This window comes from Carassius carassius, chromosome 1 (assembly GCF_963082965.1).
Source record: "Carassius carassius chromosome 1, fCarCar2.1, whole genome shotgun sequence".
Classification (NCBI taxonomy): Eukaryota; Metazoa; Chordata; class Actinopteri; order Cypriniformes; family Cyprinidae; genus Carassius; species Carassius carassius.
Genome location: NC_081755.1, coordinates 10,954,780 through 10,974,158, shown reverse-complemented (window position 1 = coordinate 10,974,158; position 19,379 = coordinate 10,954,780). Strand labels below are relative to the sequence as shown.

The 19,379-nt window shown below is 38.4% G+C and overlaps 1 protein-coding gene across 1 annotated transcript; it reads left to right on the top strand.

The window, feature by feature from the left end:
* Positions 1-785: 785 nt before the first annotated feature.
* On the top strand, positions 786-18,806 carry LOC132149166 (zinc finger protein 271-like; the record flags this gene model as incomplete). Its single annotated transcript, XM_059558190.1, has 2 exons — positions 786-1,277; positions 17,404-18,806. Coding segments are annotated over exons 1-2 (1,644 nt in total), but the record flags the coding sequence as incomplete, so codon positions are not given.
* Between the last annotated feature and the right edge of the window lie 573 nt (positions 18,807-19,379).

The window sequence follows — 19,379 nt, the reverse complement described above, 5'->3', positions numbered from 1 at the left end:
TGCAATCTCTGCTTAATGCAAATATAATTGGCTTCATTTACAAAATTAGGTGATTATGTTCGCATCTCTATGCAAATGTCTATTGAATGAGGTTAATCACCGTCTGTCATGTAAGTTTATAGAGATATATATTAGCAAAGACACCTAAATAAATACACCTAAGCTTCATCTTCAGAAAACCTCTTCAGCTTTTGGTTTTATTTCTCATCAAACACAAAACAAATTAAATCAAATTATAGTGGCAGGAATTGTTCTTTAGATTGTGTTTATATCAATTTATTGGTATTAAACACCAAGCTGACGGAAGGAAAGTAATTTAAAATAGGACACAATTAGCCAAAAATTACATTTTAAGTAAATATATATATTTTTTATCCATTCATTTAGCAACGGATGTAGTGCTAGATGTCGCTGAATGCCTTACACGCTTCGAATATCTCACTTAAAGGGCCCTTCGAAGGGAGTAGGGCTTACGAAAAATAACCATGGTTTTATTATAGTAAAACTGTAGTAACCCATGGTTTTTTGGCGTGTTGGCTACCATTTGTATAACCACAGATTTACTACAAATACCATGGTTAAACTATATTAATTTAGGAAAACCATGGTTAATTTGTGGTTACCATGGTTTAACTACAGTAACCATGGTTTTTTGGTTTTATTTGTAGTAAAACCATGGTTAATTTTCATAAGGGGATGGTCACTTCCGTTTGGTATTCGCCCCAAATGACGACGAACTGGCAAGAGAGTCCCGTCGCTTCGCTCCAGTCCAGCGGGAGGCGCTATACACATCCGTTTGTTTGACAAATTAAACCTCAGAGGAAGAAGTTCAGTTTCACCACGCTATCTGTTGTTGTTATGTCGCTATGCTGCCTTAAAACAAACGGTTAGACATGTTGCTAAAAAAAATACGGTTTTTGAATAAGTTCAGTAAATACCTTTAATATTCTCATCCTCATATTCGTGACTGAGTCTTGAAGCGAGCAGGAATATTTGGAGGAGTTTATCATCTGAACTGAGATCTGCTGCTGTGAAGATGGAGTTTGTGAAAGAGGAGAGAGAAGAGAACACGAGTGAACCAGAAACCTTCACAATAAAACACGAGGAACCAGAAACCTGGAGAATAAAACACGAGGAAGCAGAAATAAAACAAGAGGAACCAGAAACATGCACAATACAAGACGAGGAACCAGAAACCTTCACAATAAAACACGAGGAACCAGAAACCTGCACAATAAAACACGAAGAACCAGAAATAAAACACGAGGAACAAGGAGGTTGGTGTTTAATCTTCATTCATCTTTAATGAATGTTTGTGGTACATTAGGCTTACAAAGCTTTTTTTTCTGGGTATTTTTGAGCACTGGAAAATTTCAGTGTAGTCATTTGTGTGTGTGTGTGTATATGTGTGTATATATATATATATATATATATATATATATATATATATATATATATATATTATTTTATATGCATATTATTTTATATGCATATTAATAACTTGTGATAACACTGAAATCGGCACAATCTGTGTAACAATAATATGCTGTGCAGCATGGATGTAGCCTACATGTTTTTGAAAAAAAAAACGTTTATTTATGGTTAGTGAAATTATAATTTTTTAAGTCACTGAAATAAGGCCACGATACACATACAGAACATTTGTTCACAAAACATAACAATATTCTGATGTCATGATAAGTGTTATTTTGAATAATGTGTATTACCAGACAGTTGAACAGTATTTTTTCTACTATCAAATGTGCACCAGCTACTGTTTGGTTACCCACATTCTTCAAAATATCTTTTTTCTTTTGTGTTCACCGCAAGAAAGATATTAAAGGGTTAGTTCACCCAAAAATTAAAATTATACCATGTTTTACTCACTCTCAAGAATCCTTTAGGTGCATATGACTGATTTCTTTCAGATTAATCCAATCTGAGATATAGAAAAAATTATCCTGCTCTTCCAAGTGTTAGAATTGGAGCAGGAGGGTGTTTTTGTTCAATAGTCCAAAAGCAGTCAAATAAAGCATGCGCATCTGTAATAAAAAGTGCCTCACATGGCTCTGAGGGATGAATAAAGGCCTAATGTAGTAGGGTTGTGACGATAGACGATAGTATTGTGTATCGACGATAGTCAGAGATATGGGTCAAAGACGAAAAGGGTTTAACCTGTTAGCCAGCACCCCCCGTTATGGGACTCACAGCTGAAAGTGCTCTTACTAACTTATAATTGTAATAGTTTCCTACTTCAGTGTGTTACAAACATAATTGTGGTGTCTTTAGAAAGAAGACCATTTGGGCTTCACTTTTTATCAACCAGATTTGATAATGCTCAAAAATATTAAAAGTTATAGACACTGAAGTGCCTTGAATTTCTTTTACCATATTTTTTTATTTGATATAAAAATACATGAAATAAGTCCTGGAGCAATCTAGAATAGTAATGGGTTGAAAGCCACATGTCTTATGAGTTTCTATTTCAAATCTGAATAAAATATCATGAAAAATGAGACTCCTGCAAATATTTCTCTGAGATTTTTCTCACCCCCCAAATATAAGAAAATATATTTCCCAATAGTATTGAAGGCTTCTACAAACTATGTAGTCAGTAAACATACCACTGCATAGTTTTTTTCAATTATAAAACACTAGACCGAAACTTAAACATCATATAAATGATTTATTTGAGCAGTAGAAAAATGCAATAAGAATAATTTGAGTAAGACAAATAAGAATAATAAGAAAAATAAAAAAAAGATTTAACTTTGTTTGCCAATATAGAACATCCTGAGATTGCTAGAGATGCATATTTTACAATGAATTACGATGCAAATAAGTGCTGATGTGCTGATGGCCACTTATACAGATGGTAATAACACAAATGTGCCGAAGTAAATAATCCACTCTCTCTATTCATATAGACGCGTTCACTTTGATAGCCGTGACCATTCAGTAATAGCGAGCTGATTCGGGCTGATTTGCACTCAAACAGATGGTAATCATGCTGAAACATTCACATTCAACATAAAACACACTCTCACATATATAAAAACTCTCTAAAATAAAAAGAAAGACAGGAATTTGCGATCGCTGTAAGTTCCACCTCCATCAGCTGACAGGTGCGTCAGAGCGCGTCACCAGCTCTCAGGAGAGAGCGCCAAAATCAAATAAACTATTTTCCGCCTATTTTTCATTCATTCTTTTTTCCGGTGGATCGCCTCATTCTGTTTGTGACACTGTACGCTGCAAAACCGTGCCGTGTTTTTACTACCAAGACGCAGTTTTCGACCGTGAGTTATTCCATAACGGACGCAAACAATTCTGTTGCTGAAGAAATGAAACGTAAACAAAGGAATTATGATCCATATTACAACGTTATTGCTTCGTTGGACTAAACGTGCTCCATGAGATGTCGTTCAGTGGACCCTTACCTTTCTAACTAAACCGGGATTTACAGCTGAGGATGTGTTTATGACTCGTTATAACAACGGATCTGGTATGTACTGCATTTTCATTGTTTATTGTTTTTATGTGAACTGCTTACACAAATGTAGCAAATACAGTCTTTATAAGCTTTCCATTGAAAAACAGCGATCTGTCGTCGATGCTTGAGGCTTAGATCTTTATAATGATACATAGTTTGTCAAGATTAAATTTGTCCCGTTTCATTTAATCTATTCATAATCACTGACATGTGCGTGTGGGGAGGCTTTGAGGACGAGGGCGTTTTAAAGCATAAAAAAAAACAAGTGTAAAAGAGCTTTAAATTTAGTCTTTTTCACATACTTTAGAATATGTCCTGTTTAACTTTATATTTTTCTGAGCAAAAAATAATTACCATAAATTTTACTGTGATTTTACAGAAGACACACACTAAAATGTCATTCAGTGTAACAATATGTTTATGCCAAAAATATTATCAGACATTTTTAGAAAAAATTTGATGACATATTACAGGACTCTATTTAAAGATCACAGTGCAGACCCCAAATACGAATTATTTGTCATTTTAAAGCATTATACTTCGCCAATATCCTTTAAACCATTAGGTTTTACCCATTTGTCAGCAAGAAGTTTTTGTAAGGAAGTGAAAATCAATTAAAATCAAAATAAAATTTTGTAGGATCACCTATTATTTTACATATTTGTTTAATAAGTACAGCTCAGATTAAGTATATTGTTTCATTTCTAGATAAATATATCCGTTACACCGAATGACCATGGCTTGTGACAATGGAATGACATTTTTGACAAAAATGGAGAAAATCGTGTCATTGTTTCCATATTGCAATGTTTTGAATATTATTCTGTATCATTTAATTCCTAAACAAATCACAGAAGCTGATGCTGAAATGAATAATCATTTTATTCCACAATACATATCATATTCGTTAAAATGAACTGAACTGGTGGTAATACTGTATAATCAATATCTCTCATTTCATTGAGAACTTGGAACTTGGACAAACAAACACACACCTTAACAATTGTGAAAAAAGTGGTGGTAAAACAATCAATTTCTCTCGTTTTATCAGTAACAGAGATAGTGATTTAGAGATTTCATCAAGAACAAAGATAGTGGTAATACAATCAATGCGTGTGTGTGTGAGAGAGAGAGTGAGAGAGAGAGTTAGAGAGAGAGAGAGAGAGAGAGAGAGATGCATACTCAATAAATTTCTCCCAGTCTGCAGTAGTGAGTTTGGACTTCCTCAGGGTTAACGACTCAGGTTCAGGCACGATTGCCTTCACATCAGATGTGAAGTAAAATAGTTTGTCTGGTGTCTCAGGTCGCACAAATGAATTCTTTCCAGCTCCATTTGATGCATGCAGTTAACTTCTGATTCATCACCTTCAGCGCCCAAAATCTGGTGTGAGATCCAGAACCGCCCTTCTACGTTTTGCGTCGGCCCTGTGTTTTCTTTGATTTTCCTGCCATTGCTTTCGCCTCTTCTCAGCTGCAGCATCTGATAAATTCCTGATCGACGGGTGATCAGGATTTGCAGCCAAGGCAGCTTGCTTTCTTCTCTCTTCTCACAGATTCCTTGTAATTATTGACATAAAATTACTGACATAGATCTATATAAAACGTGTTATTAATTAAAAATACTTTCTGTTTGGCAACATAAATGACATGTTATCAGGATTAGTATTATGGGCAGAGAATCCCCTCAGTGTCCTCTCTTAACTTGTGGTATAGGTAGGGTTGATTCTCTATCTAAAAACAGCAATAAACTATTATTCTGTAGGGCTAGGCTTTGACACAAATTTCACGATTTGATTCAATTTCAAATCAATTCGATATTGATTAACATCAGCTGAAAACAGCATATTCTTCGAAAGATCGATTCTTGGGATTTACAAATCAGTATTGTTTCTTCAAAATTAGACTTGATTAAAATCGAGAAATCTATCTTTTTAAACCCAGCCCTATGAATTTGACATTCCACTCAATACCTTTCTCGTCTCCTTGCTAAAAGTGCTGCCCTAGCTACTGGGTCTGCATTAACTTTCTGCCGGTGCCTAGAAACCCTCTCTTTGTTTGTGGGCATCTAAAAGAAATCAGAACCAAAAATGCATTAAAACATTAATATTTATAAAGTTTGATATATTTTTTTGTGCTAAACATCCCTCATTTATCTGAAATATAAATAAAATGCTAAAAATGTTATCTAAACAGTGACACTGTCATTCAGTGTAATGGATGACACTGTGCTGTAACAGACAATTTGCATTACACCGAATGACAAAACATTACCCTGAATGACGAAACTTCTACTTAAGCTAATATTGCTAGCTAACAACTAGCCACCTAAGTTAACTTGACCAGAAAGGTTAATCATCATTATTCACAACATCTACTTATTTTTCAAAAAATGTAACAATAAAAGAGTTTTTTGGCATTTCACTGAATGACATTCGTTTTTGTAACTCAAGATACCACACTATGAAAAGGTGAAATTATCAAATATTTAAGAGCAATAAACTTACCTTGCTGAATCACCACACGGTCTTCAGGGGGCCTTTTGAAGATGTCACTGACTGCTTGATGACTATTGGTTGTTTATTTAATTTCAAAATGGCTTCCTGATCCTGTTGCACTGAATGACCTCTGACAAACTGCATATTCGGGACAAAAGACCCCTAGTTACAATATGTAACAAAAAAAAATACACACAGTTCGTTCTTTCTTATATTAATTTATATTAATATAATACAGCCAACACTTATGTGAACATGCCAAGGAAGCAAATACTTTTTTTAACATTGTATTTTATACGTTTATTTAAAAATGTATTAGTAAAATCATAGTCCGGACCTGAAAATTGCTGAATGACAATTTTACACTTTGGAGCATTATTTAACTCATATTTTGTTCATTGTATTTGCACAAAAGTTATTTGAAACATGAAAGTAGACATTTTACTCGTATTTAATGTTTTTTTGTATGTTAAATCACTTTTGTAAATTGTAGTTGATGCTGGCACCAAAATGGTGACGTCTCATGTTTGACCCATATCGACATAAGCAGATTTCTCTGTCGATAATCAAGATGATATAAGGCTCATTTTCCTGTTGATGTATTAGATTATAATAATAACTTTTTTTTAGGTGGCTTATTATAATTTGGCTATCAAACTGCCCAGCTATTTTACTTCAGCGCCGCATTACACACACACACATACACACACCCCGCACGCAGGAGGATTAGAGCCTGTAGTTGCTGAAGTTGTCCGCTTTGACTCGGATAACTCGTTAAATGCATGAAATGAAAGAGACGAGAACAAGGAGTTGGTGTCCAACAAATTTATTGGCTGCTACACGACAATGCGCTCTTCTCATTCGTGAAAGATTAACTCTTTCTTGGTGTTACAAATAAAGTAAAGACAAAATAATAACAAGGCGGCAGAGTGAACTTATCATCCATAGTAGTTCTCACATAGTCCTTCTCTTAAAGACTTATCACTTATAACACTCACTATGTGCCAATAAGACCTCTTATGCTGCGTTGCGTTCACACCAAACGCGAATAGAGCGTCTGGCGCGAATGATTTCAATGTTAAGTCAATGTAAAGATGCGTTTATGCGCGTCTGGAGGTCTTGTGGCGCGGTAGACGTGAATTCGCCTCATTCGCGCATCTAGTTACAGGAGATTCTGAAGTTATGAAAAGGACCATTGCAGGCTGAGAGCGACCGGCTTTTGTGATGGAAAATTGTCAGTAATACCCCCACCTTGCGCAGCTGTACCTGAGTGTCCCTGGGACATCAGTGCGGTCGGAACACGCGTCTTCTCGACAGCTGGACATATAGTGAATTAAAAACGCTCTGCTCTGGACCCCGAAAATGTTGATCGACCTGTTTTCCTGTCCAATAAATTTGTAATGGTGTCGGTTACGTTCAATAAAAAAAACACACATGGCCTGTTCTCAAGTCCATTTAAAGTGTCATTTTTTGAACAGTTGTTTGAAATGGATTGAATTAGGGCTGCACGATGTGTCGTTTAAGCATCGATATCGCGATGTATGAATCCACGATAGTCACATCGCAGGATGTGCGATGTAGGCTGTCGTAGTTGATCCGTTATTCATTAACTGTATGGGCCAGCTGCTCCCCTGCCCTTGACAGTGTGATTCGCGGATTAATTGCACAGCTTAACCATCATAGAGTGAAAGTTTATAATTGACAGGACTGAAAACCACATGCAAGTTTAACAGGGCAGAGAGAGAGGGAGCGCGAGAGAGACAGAGAGAGGGAGCGCGAGAGAGACAGAGAGAGAGCGCGCGAGAGAGACAGAGAGAGGGAGCGCGAGAGAGACAGAGAGAGGGAGCGCGAGAGAGACAGAGAGAGAGCGCGCGAGAGAGACAGAGAGAGAGCGCGCGAGAGAGACAGAGAGAGAGAGAGAGAGAGAATGTGCGCAAGAGAGACAGACAGAGAGAGCGCGCGAGAGAGACAGAGAGCGCGCGCGAGAGAGACAGGGAGAGAGAGAGAGCGCGCGCGCGAGAGAGAGAGAGAGACCGAGAGAGAGAGAGCGAGCGCGCGCGAGAGAGACAGACAGAGAGTACATTAGAAGTACCATCAATGTTTATAGAAATGTATATGGATTTATTTTGCATGTAATTTTTTTTTCTTATGAATATATATGTATTTTTGTTTTGTTTGTTTCTATTCTGCTATGTACAATGCTTTGGCAATATGTAACTTTGTATGTCATGCCAATAAAGCAATATGAATTGAATTTAGAGAGAGAGACCGAGAGAGAGCGAGCCGTTTTCAAACAACACGAAATGAAAATGTAAGTGTGCTCACCCCATTTTTGTTTGTAAGAAAAAATATCGCAATATATATCGCAGAAAAATATCGCAATGTCATTTTTTCCCAATATCGTGCAGCCCTAGATTGAATCATTTAAAATAATCTTGGAGATTTTTGAATTGCCTAAATCATAAATGCAGCCGGGTTGAAGCCTGCACTGATGTTTTTCTTTTGTTATGGCAGCCGTGCCCTCATATATTTTTTGCTGTTTTTTATTCTGCATGAAACTTCATGCCAATAAATAAGAAATATTGCTGACTTGTGCGTTTCCAGCATTCTCTTTACGTTCGTCCGTTATTTGACGTTGAAAAAGGAAACGCCTTTTTTTTAGACATGAAAAATCGGTTTTACAATTGATTCAATGAACACTTATGTCTTAAAAATCGAAAAAGATTTTTTCACAAAAGTGACAGCCCTAATAATATCATACAATTTAATACATTTAAAAAATGTTTTTAATATTTTTGTTTTTATGTTTGAGCTTATCTCTATTATCATAACAGTCCGAGTAATTCTGATTGTTAAACAGTAAACTTTGAAGTGTCAGCTTTGTGAACAAATTTTTATTATGTATCTAGTCAGAAAGAATCATGAGCAGAAACCTTTTTATTTTGTGTACAGTATGTCATTTCTGTCTCCATGCCGAAAAATGGGGGGTGACTAGTAAGGGGTTAACAAGTAATCTGAACAGCCTATATATGTGCAGTATTTTAATCGAGCCCTCATTAGCTGAGTTTAATGCCACAGTTATGTTACAATGCATCTCATTCTTGTTTCTGTGGCGGTGCGTCGAGCTCGTCATGAGGCGCTGTATGACTGATGCAGCAGTTCAATTAAACTTTACTCCAAATATATGAACTTACCTGTTTTGAATATATTTAACGTGTTCGTTTATGCCCAATATTATTGTTAAACTGCTGGACTTTAAATGAAATCTACTATTGATTTTCACCGTTGACTGATTTTGCAGAACATTTAGACTGGTAACTTCCACTTGCAGATATAACAGCCGCGTCCAACTATATATGAACTAGCGGTTTCAAATATAGTATTTTAATATTTAATGTTAGTTTATCAGTATGTTTGAAAGTATATTTTTCGATTATTGGTGATTCCATAGGCTCTCTCTCTCGTGCACATGCACAGTTTAAAACACCAAATAGTTCTGCTATGACAAGAACAAAGAATCTCTCTCTTGCTCCACCCATGCACGATAATATCATGTCGTCGATCTCACGGGCTAACGATATGACGATTTAAAAAATGACCATATCGCCCAACACTATCCTGTAGCGAATCGATGTGTTTTTGTAAGAAAAATATCCTTATTTTAATTGTTATAAACACTTTTTTTCTCACTTCTGCTAACTGTCATACATTCAAGCCGTTTTGGGCAGATGACGTAGGACACGCATGCACTTGTGATTAGTGACGAACAAGGAAGAGTGGATGAGAGACACCAAAACAAATCGCTGGTCACTAATTAGAAGCATTAGCCTAATTAGGAGGATTTCAGTCTAAGCCAAGAAGAGACTGGTTTTCCTTTGCTAAAGTAAGGAAACTTTGCTCCTGTAAACAAATTTGTGAGACTCTATATCTCAGAGGCATGTGCTCGATGCCTACATCTTACGTCCACCTCCAGAACGGCTTGCACATATGACAGTAGAGCCGCGTTTCCACCGCAGGAACTTTACCCAGGAACTAGGGACTTTGGGCTTGTACTCTGTGTGTTTCCACTGCGAGAACCAGGAACTAAATACAATTCTAGTAAAAAAAAAAATGCCCCTCAGAAAGTCCCAGCTGGCGAGGTAGTACTTTTTCAAAGTTCTGGAATGTTTGGGGGTGGGACTTGAGAGCTAAACATCCTGATTGGTTGAGTTCACACACCATTGGTTGAGTTCAACCACCATTTATTCGGATCATTTTCAAAATATTACTGTTATTGTGTCATGAAATGTAATTTTAAAAGTATTTCAGGTGAGAATGTAGTTGTATAAAACTCAATTATTCTTTGGAATAAAGAATACTTATCATTATTCTTTGGACTCGAGTCCGACTCGAGACTCCATTCTCTTGACTCGTGACTCGACTTGGACTCGCGGACTGATGGACTCGGACTCGAGGATATATAAAATCGGACTTGAGCATTCATCACGTTGTTTTTGACTAAATATATGTTATAAAAAATTATATAAGGTTACACTTTTCCTGTTTCGTGCCCAAGACCGGCCGGGATCAATTTTTTTCCCCTCACAGACACTGCTACCGCTCGCTCTCTTTGCTTGACAACACACTCACTGATGTCACTCACTTTACGCTCGTGCATGATTCGCGGGCTAAATGTTCACATTTGGAAAATGCAGAAAGATGTTCCCCAGATTGTGAACTTTGCCTACACGAATTTTGCATCTAATGCTGGAAAGAGCAGCGCTAAATGTTGTGTGTGTAATCGCACAATCGAGGAAAAGACTAGGACAACTTCAAACTTTAACCGACACCTGTCACGGATGCACCCAGAAAAATTAAGTAAAACTCACACTAAATCACTCGGTCACTCACACACAAACACGCTCTCTCTCTCTCTCTCTTTCTCTCTCTCACACACACACTCATTCTCTCTCTCTCTCTCTCTCTCTCTCGGCATATCGTATTGATTTTTATGTTTTAAGTATCTTTAAAATACAGTGTCCTGTAAAATGCACGTTTCTTTTTTTCGCCAAGTGTATTTCTGTAATACAGTGTTAAAGGATTAGTTCACACAAAAATGAAAATCTCCTAATCCTATACTCCTCCCAATGCCATCCAGGATATCCATGGCTCTTTTTCTTCAGTGGAAAATAAATTGTTTTTAAGGAAAACATTTCAGGATGTTTTCTTCATATAATGGACTTCAATGCCTACCAACTCAGTTGGTTGCTATTGTTTCCTTAAAAAAAACGTTAAATCTTTTCCAATACGGGACTCGAGACTCGACTCGGACTCTGGGGACTTGAGACTCGACTCGGACTCGAACTCTGGTAATGGTGACAAGTCAAGTCACCTTTATTTATATAGCACTTTAAACAAAATACATTGCGTCAAAGCAACTGAACAACATTCATTAGGAAAACAGTGTGTCAATAATGTAAATGACAGTTAAAGGCAGTTCATCATTGAATTCAGTGATGTCATCTCTGTTCAGTTTAAATAGTGTCTGTGCATTTATTTGCAATCAAGTCAATGATATCGCTGTAGATGAAGTGACCCCAACTAAGCAAGCCAGAGGCAACAGCGACAAGGAACCGAAACTCCATTGGTGACAGAATGGAGAAAAAAACTTTGGGAGAAACCTGGCTTAGTTGGGGGGTCAGTTCTCCTCTGACCAGACGAAACCAAAAGTTCAATTCCAGGCTGCAGCAAAGTCAGATTGTGCAGAAGAATCATCTGTTTCCTGTGGTCTTGTTCCGGTGGTTATCTGAGACGAGGTCTTTACAGGGGGTCTGTATCTGGGGCTCTAGTTCTCCTGGTCTCCGCTGTCTTTCAGAGCTGTAGAGGGTCCTTTCTAGGTGCTGATCCACCATTTGGTCTGGATACGTACTGGATCCGGGTGACTGCAGTGACCCTCTGATCTGGATACTGACTGGATCTGGTGGCTACGATGACCTCGGAATAAGAGATAAACAGACTAATATTAGCGTAGATGCCATCCTTCTAATGATGTAGCAAGTACATCAGGTGTTATGGGAAGTGTTCCTGGTTCCGGTTTACCTAATTAATGCAGCCTAAAAATCCTTTAACAGATTTGGATATTAAAAGAATATTAGTATGTTATGTGTAAGCCAGGTTAAAGAGATGGGTCTGTAATCTAGATTTAAACTGCAAGAGTGTGTCTGCCTACCGAACAATGTTAGGTAGGTTATTCCAGAGTATAGGTGCCAAATAGGAAAAGGATCGGCCGCCCACAGTTGATTTTGATAGTCTAGGTATTATCAAATTGAGTTTTGAGAAGGTAGCGGACGTAGAGGATTATAATGTAAAAAAGCTCACTCAAATACTGAGGTGCTAAACCATTCAGGGCTTTATAAGTAATAAGCAATATTTTAAAATCTATTCGATGTGTGATAGGGAGCCATTGCAGTGTTGACAGGACCGGGCTAATATGGTCATACTTCCTGGTTCTAGTAAGAACTCTTGCTACTGCATTTTGGACTGTAGTTTGTTTACTAAGCCTGCAGAACAACCACCCAATAAAGCATTACAATAATCTAACCTTGAGGTCATAAATGCATGGATTAACATTTCTGCATTTCACATTGAGAGCACAGGCCGTAATTTAGATATATTTTTGAGATGGAAAAATGCAGTTTTACAAATGCTAGAAACGTGGCTTTCTAAGGAAAGATTGCGATCAAATAGCACACCTAGGTTCCTAACTGATGACGAAGAATTGACAGAGCAGCCATCAAGTCTTAGACAGTGTTCTAGGTTATTACATGCAGAGTTTTTAGGTCCTATAATTAACACCTCTGTTTTTTCAGAATTTAGCAGTAAGAAATTACTCGTCATCCAGTTTTTTATGTCGACTATGCATTCCATTAGTTTTTCAAATTGGTGTGTTTCACCAGGCTGCGAAGAAATATAGAGCCGAGTATCATCAGCATAACAGTGAAAGCTAACCCTTTGTTTCCTGATGATATCTCCCGTAAAGAGTAGCGGCCCTAGTACTGAGCCTAGAGGTACTCCATACTGCACTTGTGATCAATATGATACCTCTTCATTCACTGCTACGAATTGATGGCGGTCATATAAGTACGATTTAAACCATGCTAATGCACTTCCACTAAAGCCAACAAAGTGTTCAAGTCTATGCAAAAGAATGTTATGCGATATGGAAAAAATATATCACGATCTTTCATGGTATCAAAAAAGGCATTTTTTCTAGCAAATATTTTGCCAAATAGGGTGAAGATAAAAACCTTTATCTCATTTTTTTAATAACGAAGATAAAAGAATGACAAAGATACATTACAACTACACATAATATACAAAGAGTAGTGAGTTTTTTTTTTATTACACAAATAAAACAAACACTGCTTTAATTTCTGGTACAATAGGTGTATTTAGCAGGAGCATTCAAGAAATTGAATGAACAAATATAAAAATAAAACACTATATGAACTGATTCCTTAAATTTCTTCAGTCAAGAGCAGTGAATGATTTTTCTCTTTGTGTTTTATTGTTTTATCAACATTAAATAGTTCACCCAACAATACATTTCTGTTAGCTGTTAATTCGTTCAAAGTGTTTTGTTTTTATACCACCATTTACTCACTCAAAAGTTGTTTTAAACCTGAATGAATTTCTTCTTCTGAACATAAATGCTATTTTGTGGAACGTAGAAAACCAAACAGTTGCTGGTCCACGGTGACTTCCATAGTTTTTTTGCTAATATCAAATTCAGTGTGGACCAGCAACTGTTTGGTCACTCACATTCTTCAAAATATCTTATTTTGTGTTCAGCACAAGAAAGAAATTTCTTGGGGGTGACGACACATTGGAGAATTGGCCAATCAGTTGTTGCAGTTGTGGCCTTCCGAAGGGGAACAGCCTCTGGGTAGCGGGTGGCGTAGTTCACTATCACCAAGATGTGTTCGTGGTGATATCCGTTGGCTGGTGGGACAAGCTTGACAAAACCACTTCAGCATCCAGGCCTGGCCAGTGGAAATGGTTGTGGATCCTCTGGATGGTGTTTTGTGCCCCCAGGTGGCCAGCCATTGGATGGGAGTGTGCCAACTCCATCACGGTCTCAGTCTTCGTCCTGGGTACAACTAGTATTTTTTTTCCTTCCCCCTTTGCTGCTCGACACAGTAAAGCAGGCCATTTAGAATGAAGTGAGGAACCGTATTAGGTTGTGGCTGGTTTTCCTTCCCCTTGATCACTCTTGACTTCTGACAAGCAATGTTTTAATCGTTTGTCCCTGTGTTGTTCTTTTGCAAACGCCCCCCCCCCCTCCCAACACCTGTTGAAATGCATCAAAGTAAAGATTAGTACTTTGGGAGTGGGGCTCACCATCTCTGGTGCTGTCTGAGGCTAGCAAGGCCCTCGGGTCGACTTCTGGTTTTGCCGGTTCCCGGCAGGCTGAGTGGCGGTGGCTAGCAGCTGGTCGAATCCCGGCCAGTCTCTCCCGAGCCGCACGAGCACAGGTGCGTGTGTCTCCATGTATGCAGGTGATGGTCAAGAGAGCCTGGGAATCCAGTAGGGGTTGAAAGTGTTATCCATTAACTTTTACTTTAATCCACGGCGCCCCCGTCGGTGGCTTGTGATGGACAATGCAGCCTGTCAGCCAGACCCGATGTGGTGAGCAAAGTGGTTTCGTGGGCCTTGGCTCATCCTGTGGGCCGGGAACCGCCGGCCTTCTTACTGGTTGCGAGATGCCCTCCGGCGTTCGTCACTCCTGGTTCACCCTCTGGGAAAAGGTTGCGCTCGCTCCCTAGCATCGCAGTGTTGGGCCACCTCCGCAAACTCAATTGCCGCCACAAAATCGCAGATGGTGTGTGGGTTCCGCATGCCTGCCGCCAGCCGAAGTGGATGAGGAAGGGCTCGTAGCAGGTTTATCTATTATTACTCGCTCCGCCACCTGGGCAGCGATGGGAGCCCCGGTGAGAAGCCAATGATGTGCTAGGAGGTTGAGTTCGGCTGCTTGGGCATGGGCTAGCAGCCGGGCCTTATCTTATATATGGAACAACCGAGCCGCACAAATGGGCAAAAGCCCCACCCGAGGGAGGATCTCTTTCCATGGCTCATCATAGGTATCGCTCAAAGCCGGTGACATTGAAAAAAAATGCATGTTGCGCTACTGTCAAGAGTGGTGCCATCACACGTGCCCAATCCTCCCGCTGCCAGCCTTCCCGGGTCGCGATGGCCTCGAACATTTGCAAGAAAATTTCTGCATCGTTGTGTATGGTCATCTTCGGCAACCGCTGCGTAGCCTGAACGCAACTCTGAACTCGTTGGGCAGCGGCAGCATGAAGTGCTGCGATCTCTTACTCTGATTCTCCCTGGCGGGCGGCCATATGCTCCATGATCTGTTGTTGGCGGATGCTGAATGAATGTTGAATTGGTAGGTTTTTGTTCAATGTGAGCCAAAATCATCACAGTTAAAAGAGCCAAAGACTACTTCAGTGTGCATTGAATTTATTTAATACACGAGTTTTGCAATGAGTTGAATTACTGAATTACTGGAATAAATGAACTTTTCCATGACATTCTAATTTGAGATACACCTGTATGTGTTTCAGCAAAGAGCTCTCCACCTGAGAGGGTTTTTAGAGCCAGTGGGAACATAGTTTTATGCAACAGAGCTTCTCTTATGCTGTGTTCACACCAAACAGTAGAGCGTCTGGCGCAAATGATTTCAATGTTAAGTCAATGCAAAGGCGCGTTTACACACGTCTGGAATCTCGCGATGCGAATGAGGCATTTAGCGCGGTGCGAATGACGCGAATTGAGCGTTTCACGTGATACGCTTTTTTTGCATTTAAGCATTTGACGCGAATTTGCGTCTGCCACCTGAGTTGAAAAATTTGAACTTTGGCGTCAATTCGCGCTGTGTTAACCAATCAGGAGCCTGCTAGGAGTCACTCATTCAACATGGAGGAACGACTGATGTTGTCAGTGAGCAGTCAACCGGAGCTATATGACAAAAGTTCATATTTCTATTGAGACGGGAATAAAAAGGATCTTTATATATAAAACATATTAATAGATTAATTGAATAAAGGCCAAAGATAAGAAACGTTTCATTTTACCCCAAACGAATTATATTTTATCTTGAACCACTAAAGAGACATCAGAGCCAGCGGCAAATGTCAGAAGGTCTAGCCGAGGGGGAGGCTGCTCTCGGCGGATACATGAGCTCTGAGCTCCCGCTGATCGCATGGAGCTCATCTCCGAATTCGGCTAAACACGTTTTTGTCAAATGAAGCGAATGATCTCAAAATGTTCAAGCGGCAAACTAGCCGTGGTAGATGCAAATTTGACGCTCTATTCGCGTTTGGTGTGAACACAGCATTAAACCAGAGACAGTAGGTAGACAGACTTATGTTCTCAGCTAAAAATAGAGATTTATTTATCAATTATCAATTTTGCAATTTCGATTTTAATCATGATTTTGACACACACAGATATGCTTTACAGTCATAAATGCATTCAGTATTAATTTGAAACATTTAAAAAAGAAAACCAATTAAAGCTTTATCAAAAAGTTGTAAAGTCTCTAGAACATAAGTCAAAATCACTAAGTAAAGGTGTAACAAAATGTCTAGACATATGGCAAAAAATATAAATAAATCCCTTTTTTTCTTTTTTTGCCATGCATTGGTCATAGAGCTCACTGTAGCGATGCCTCAGGTGTTGAAAAAGATTTGTTATACAAAATACAGGTTCACACATACACACGTCTGCAGATATATGAAAATATATTAAGGTATATATCGAATATCATACAAATTTTGACAAAATCAAGATACCGATATATTTTTTTATATATCCCCCAGGCCTAGTGTGTGTGTGTGTGTGTGTGTGTCTGTGTATATATATGTGTATATATATGTATATATATATATATATGCCTTCAGATTAAGACAATGTTTAAGAGAAATAGGCTTTTTGTGTACACAGGAAAAGTCTTAGATCGTTGAGTTCAGCTCATGAAAAATGGGGGCAAAAACCAAATTGTTGTGTTAATAATTTTGTTCTATATATATGTATATAAATGTTTGTATATGTATATAAAATAAATATATACATTTTACTAGGGCTGTGATGGTGGTAAAGTGGTAAAAATCTGCCACCATCACAGCCCTATTAAAATTTATATATTTCTTGCTTCATACAACTTAAAGACCCTGGGGTCAAACTGACCGAAAAGAACAATGATGCTTAAAAATGTTAACCAGGTCTCTATTAAATTAGTAAAACACATTACAGTAACATTACAGTAGACAAGACGGTAAATCTAAAGCAAGAAAAGTAAATTGTGTATTTGCAGATGTTCTCTCAGCTTTTAACAATATACCAAAAATAAATAATTTTTACTTTTTATTTTAGAGTTCATTGAAGAAAAAGAGGAAAATGAAGAATCAAGTGAAGTTGAGAAGAAAAATCATGTCAAAACTGGTGGAAAACCTTTGATTTGCTCTCAAACTAAACTGAAAGATTTAAAGAAAAAAAGAGTTAAGAAATCTTTCACCTGCACTCAGTGTGGAAAGAGTTTCACATGTAAATCAAATCTTAATCGTCACATGAGAGTTCATACTGGAGATAAACCATTCACTTGCGATCAGTGTGGAAAGAGTTTCACATGTAAATCAAATCTCAAGTGTCACATGAGAGTTCATACTGGAGAGAAACCATTCACTTGCGATCGGTGCGGGAAGAGTTTCACACAATCATCAAACCTTAAGGATCACATGAACATCCACACTGGAGAGAAGCAGCACGCATGTGATCAGTGCGGTAAAATGTTTTTATGGGCTCCACTTCTGAAGAAACACTTGAAAGTTCATGCAAATAAGCAGCCACATTCATGTCATTTTTGTGGTAAGAGTTTTTTGCATCTACAAAGTTTGAAAGAACATCAGAAAATACATAATGGTGTGAGAGAGCACGTGTGCGTTGAGTGTGAAAAAGCTTTTAGTTCAGTGAGCAGATTAAAACTGCACGAGAGGATTCACACTGGAGAGAAACCTTACATGTGTTCACACTGTGACAAGAGATTCAGTAGTTCATCAAATCTGAAAACACATGAGAGGATCCACACTGGAGAGAAACCTTACATGTGTTCACAATGTGAAAAGAGATTCAGTCGGTTAACACATCTGAAAACACATGAGAGGATTCACACTGGAGAAAAACCTTACAAGTGTTCACACTGTGACAAGAGATTCTTTAATTTATCAAGTCTGAAAAAACATGAGAGGATTCACAATGGAAAGAAACCTTATAAGTGTTCACACTGTGACAAGAGATTCAGTCAGTCAGTAGATCTGAAAAAACATGAGAGGGTTCACACTGGAGAGAAACCATACAAGTGTTCACACTGTGACAAGAGATTCAGTCACTCATCAAATCTGAAAACACATGAGAGGATCCACACTGGAGAGAAACCTTATAAGTGTTCACATTGTGACAAGAGATTCAGTAAAACAGGAGATCTGAAAACACATGAGAGGATTCACACTGGAGAGAAACCTTACAAGTGTTCACACTGTGATAAGAGATTCAATAATTTATCAAGTCTGATAACACATGAGAGGATTCACACCGGAGAGAAACCTTACAAATGTTCACACTGTGACAAGAGATTCAGTGGTTCATCGAGTCTGAAAACACATGAGAGGAGTCACACTGGAGAGAAACCTTATAAGTGTTCACACTGTGACAAGAGATTCAGTCGGTTAACAAATCTGAAAACACATGAGAGGATTCACACTGGAGAAAAACCTTATAAGTGTTCACACTGACAAGATTCAGTCAGTCAGTAGATCTGAAAAAAAACAGATTCAGGGATTCATCAAGTCTGAAAAAACATGAGAGCATTCACCCTGGAGAGAGAGCACATCACTGCAATGTACGTGGGAAGTGTACCATTAAGTCATCTGTTCTACACGGTCATACAAAAAACAATCACAGTAAGGCCCCGTACACGCGGAGACGCATTTAGTTGTATATGTAAATATTTTGTATGGTATATGCGTTTCGTCCAGATGGATCCAGCATTTGGGGGAGTGAAAATGCTATTTTTTTAAAAACCAGGTCCCAGAGTGGATAAATCTGAAAATGACACCTTTTGGGTTTTTGTGTACTGTAAACTTACTTGTAGAGCTGCACGATATTGGAAAAAAACTCACGTCGTGATCAAGTCAGGTGCCAGTGGATTACAGACTTGCTCCTGCAAGACCCGATGCAACAGAGAGCAGCGTGGGACAAGACTCGTGTGTGTGTGTGTGTGTGTGTGTGTGTGTGTGCAGGAAAATAAAAGGATTCATGGGACTCCGCAGAGTAGAAATATAAACACAAAATAT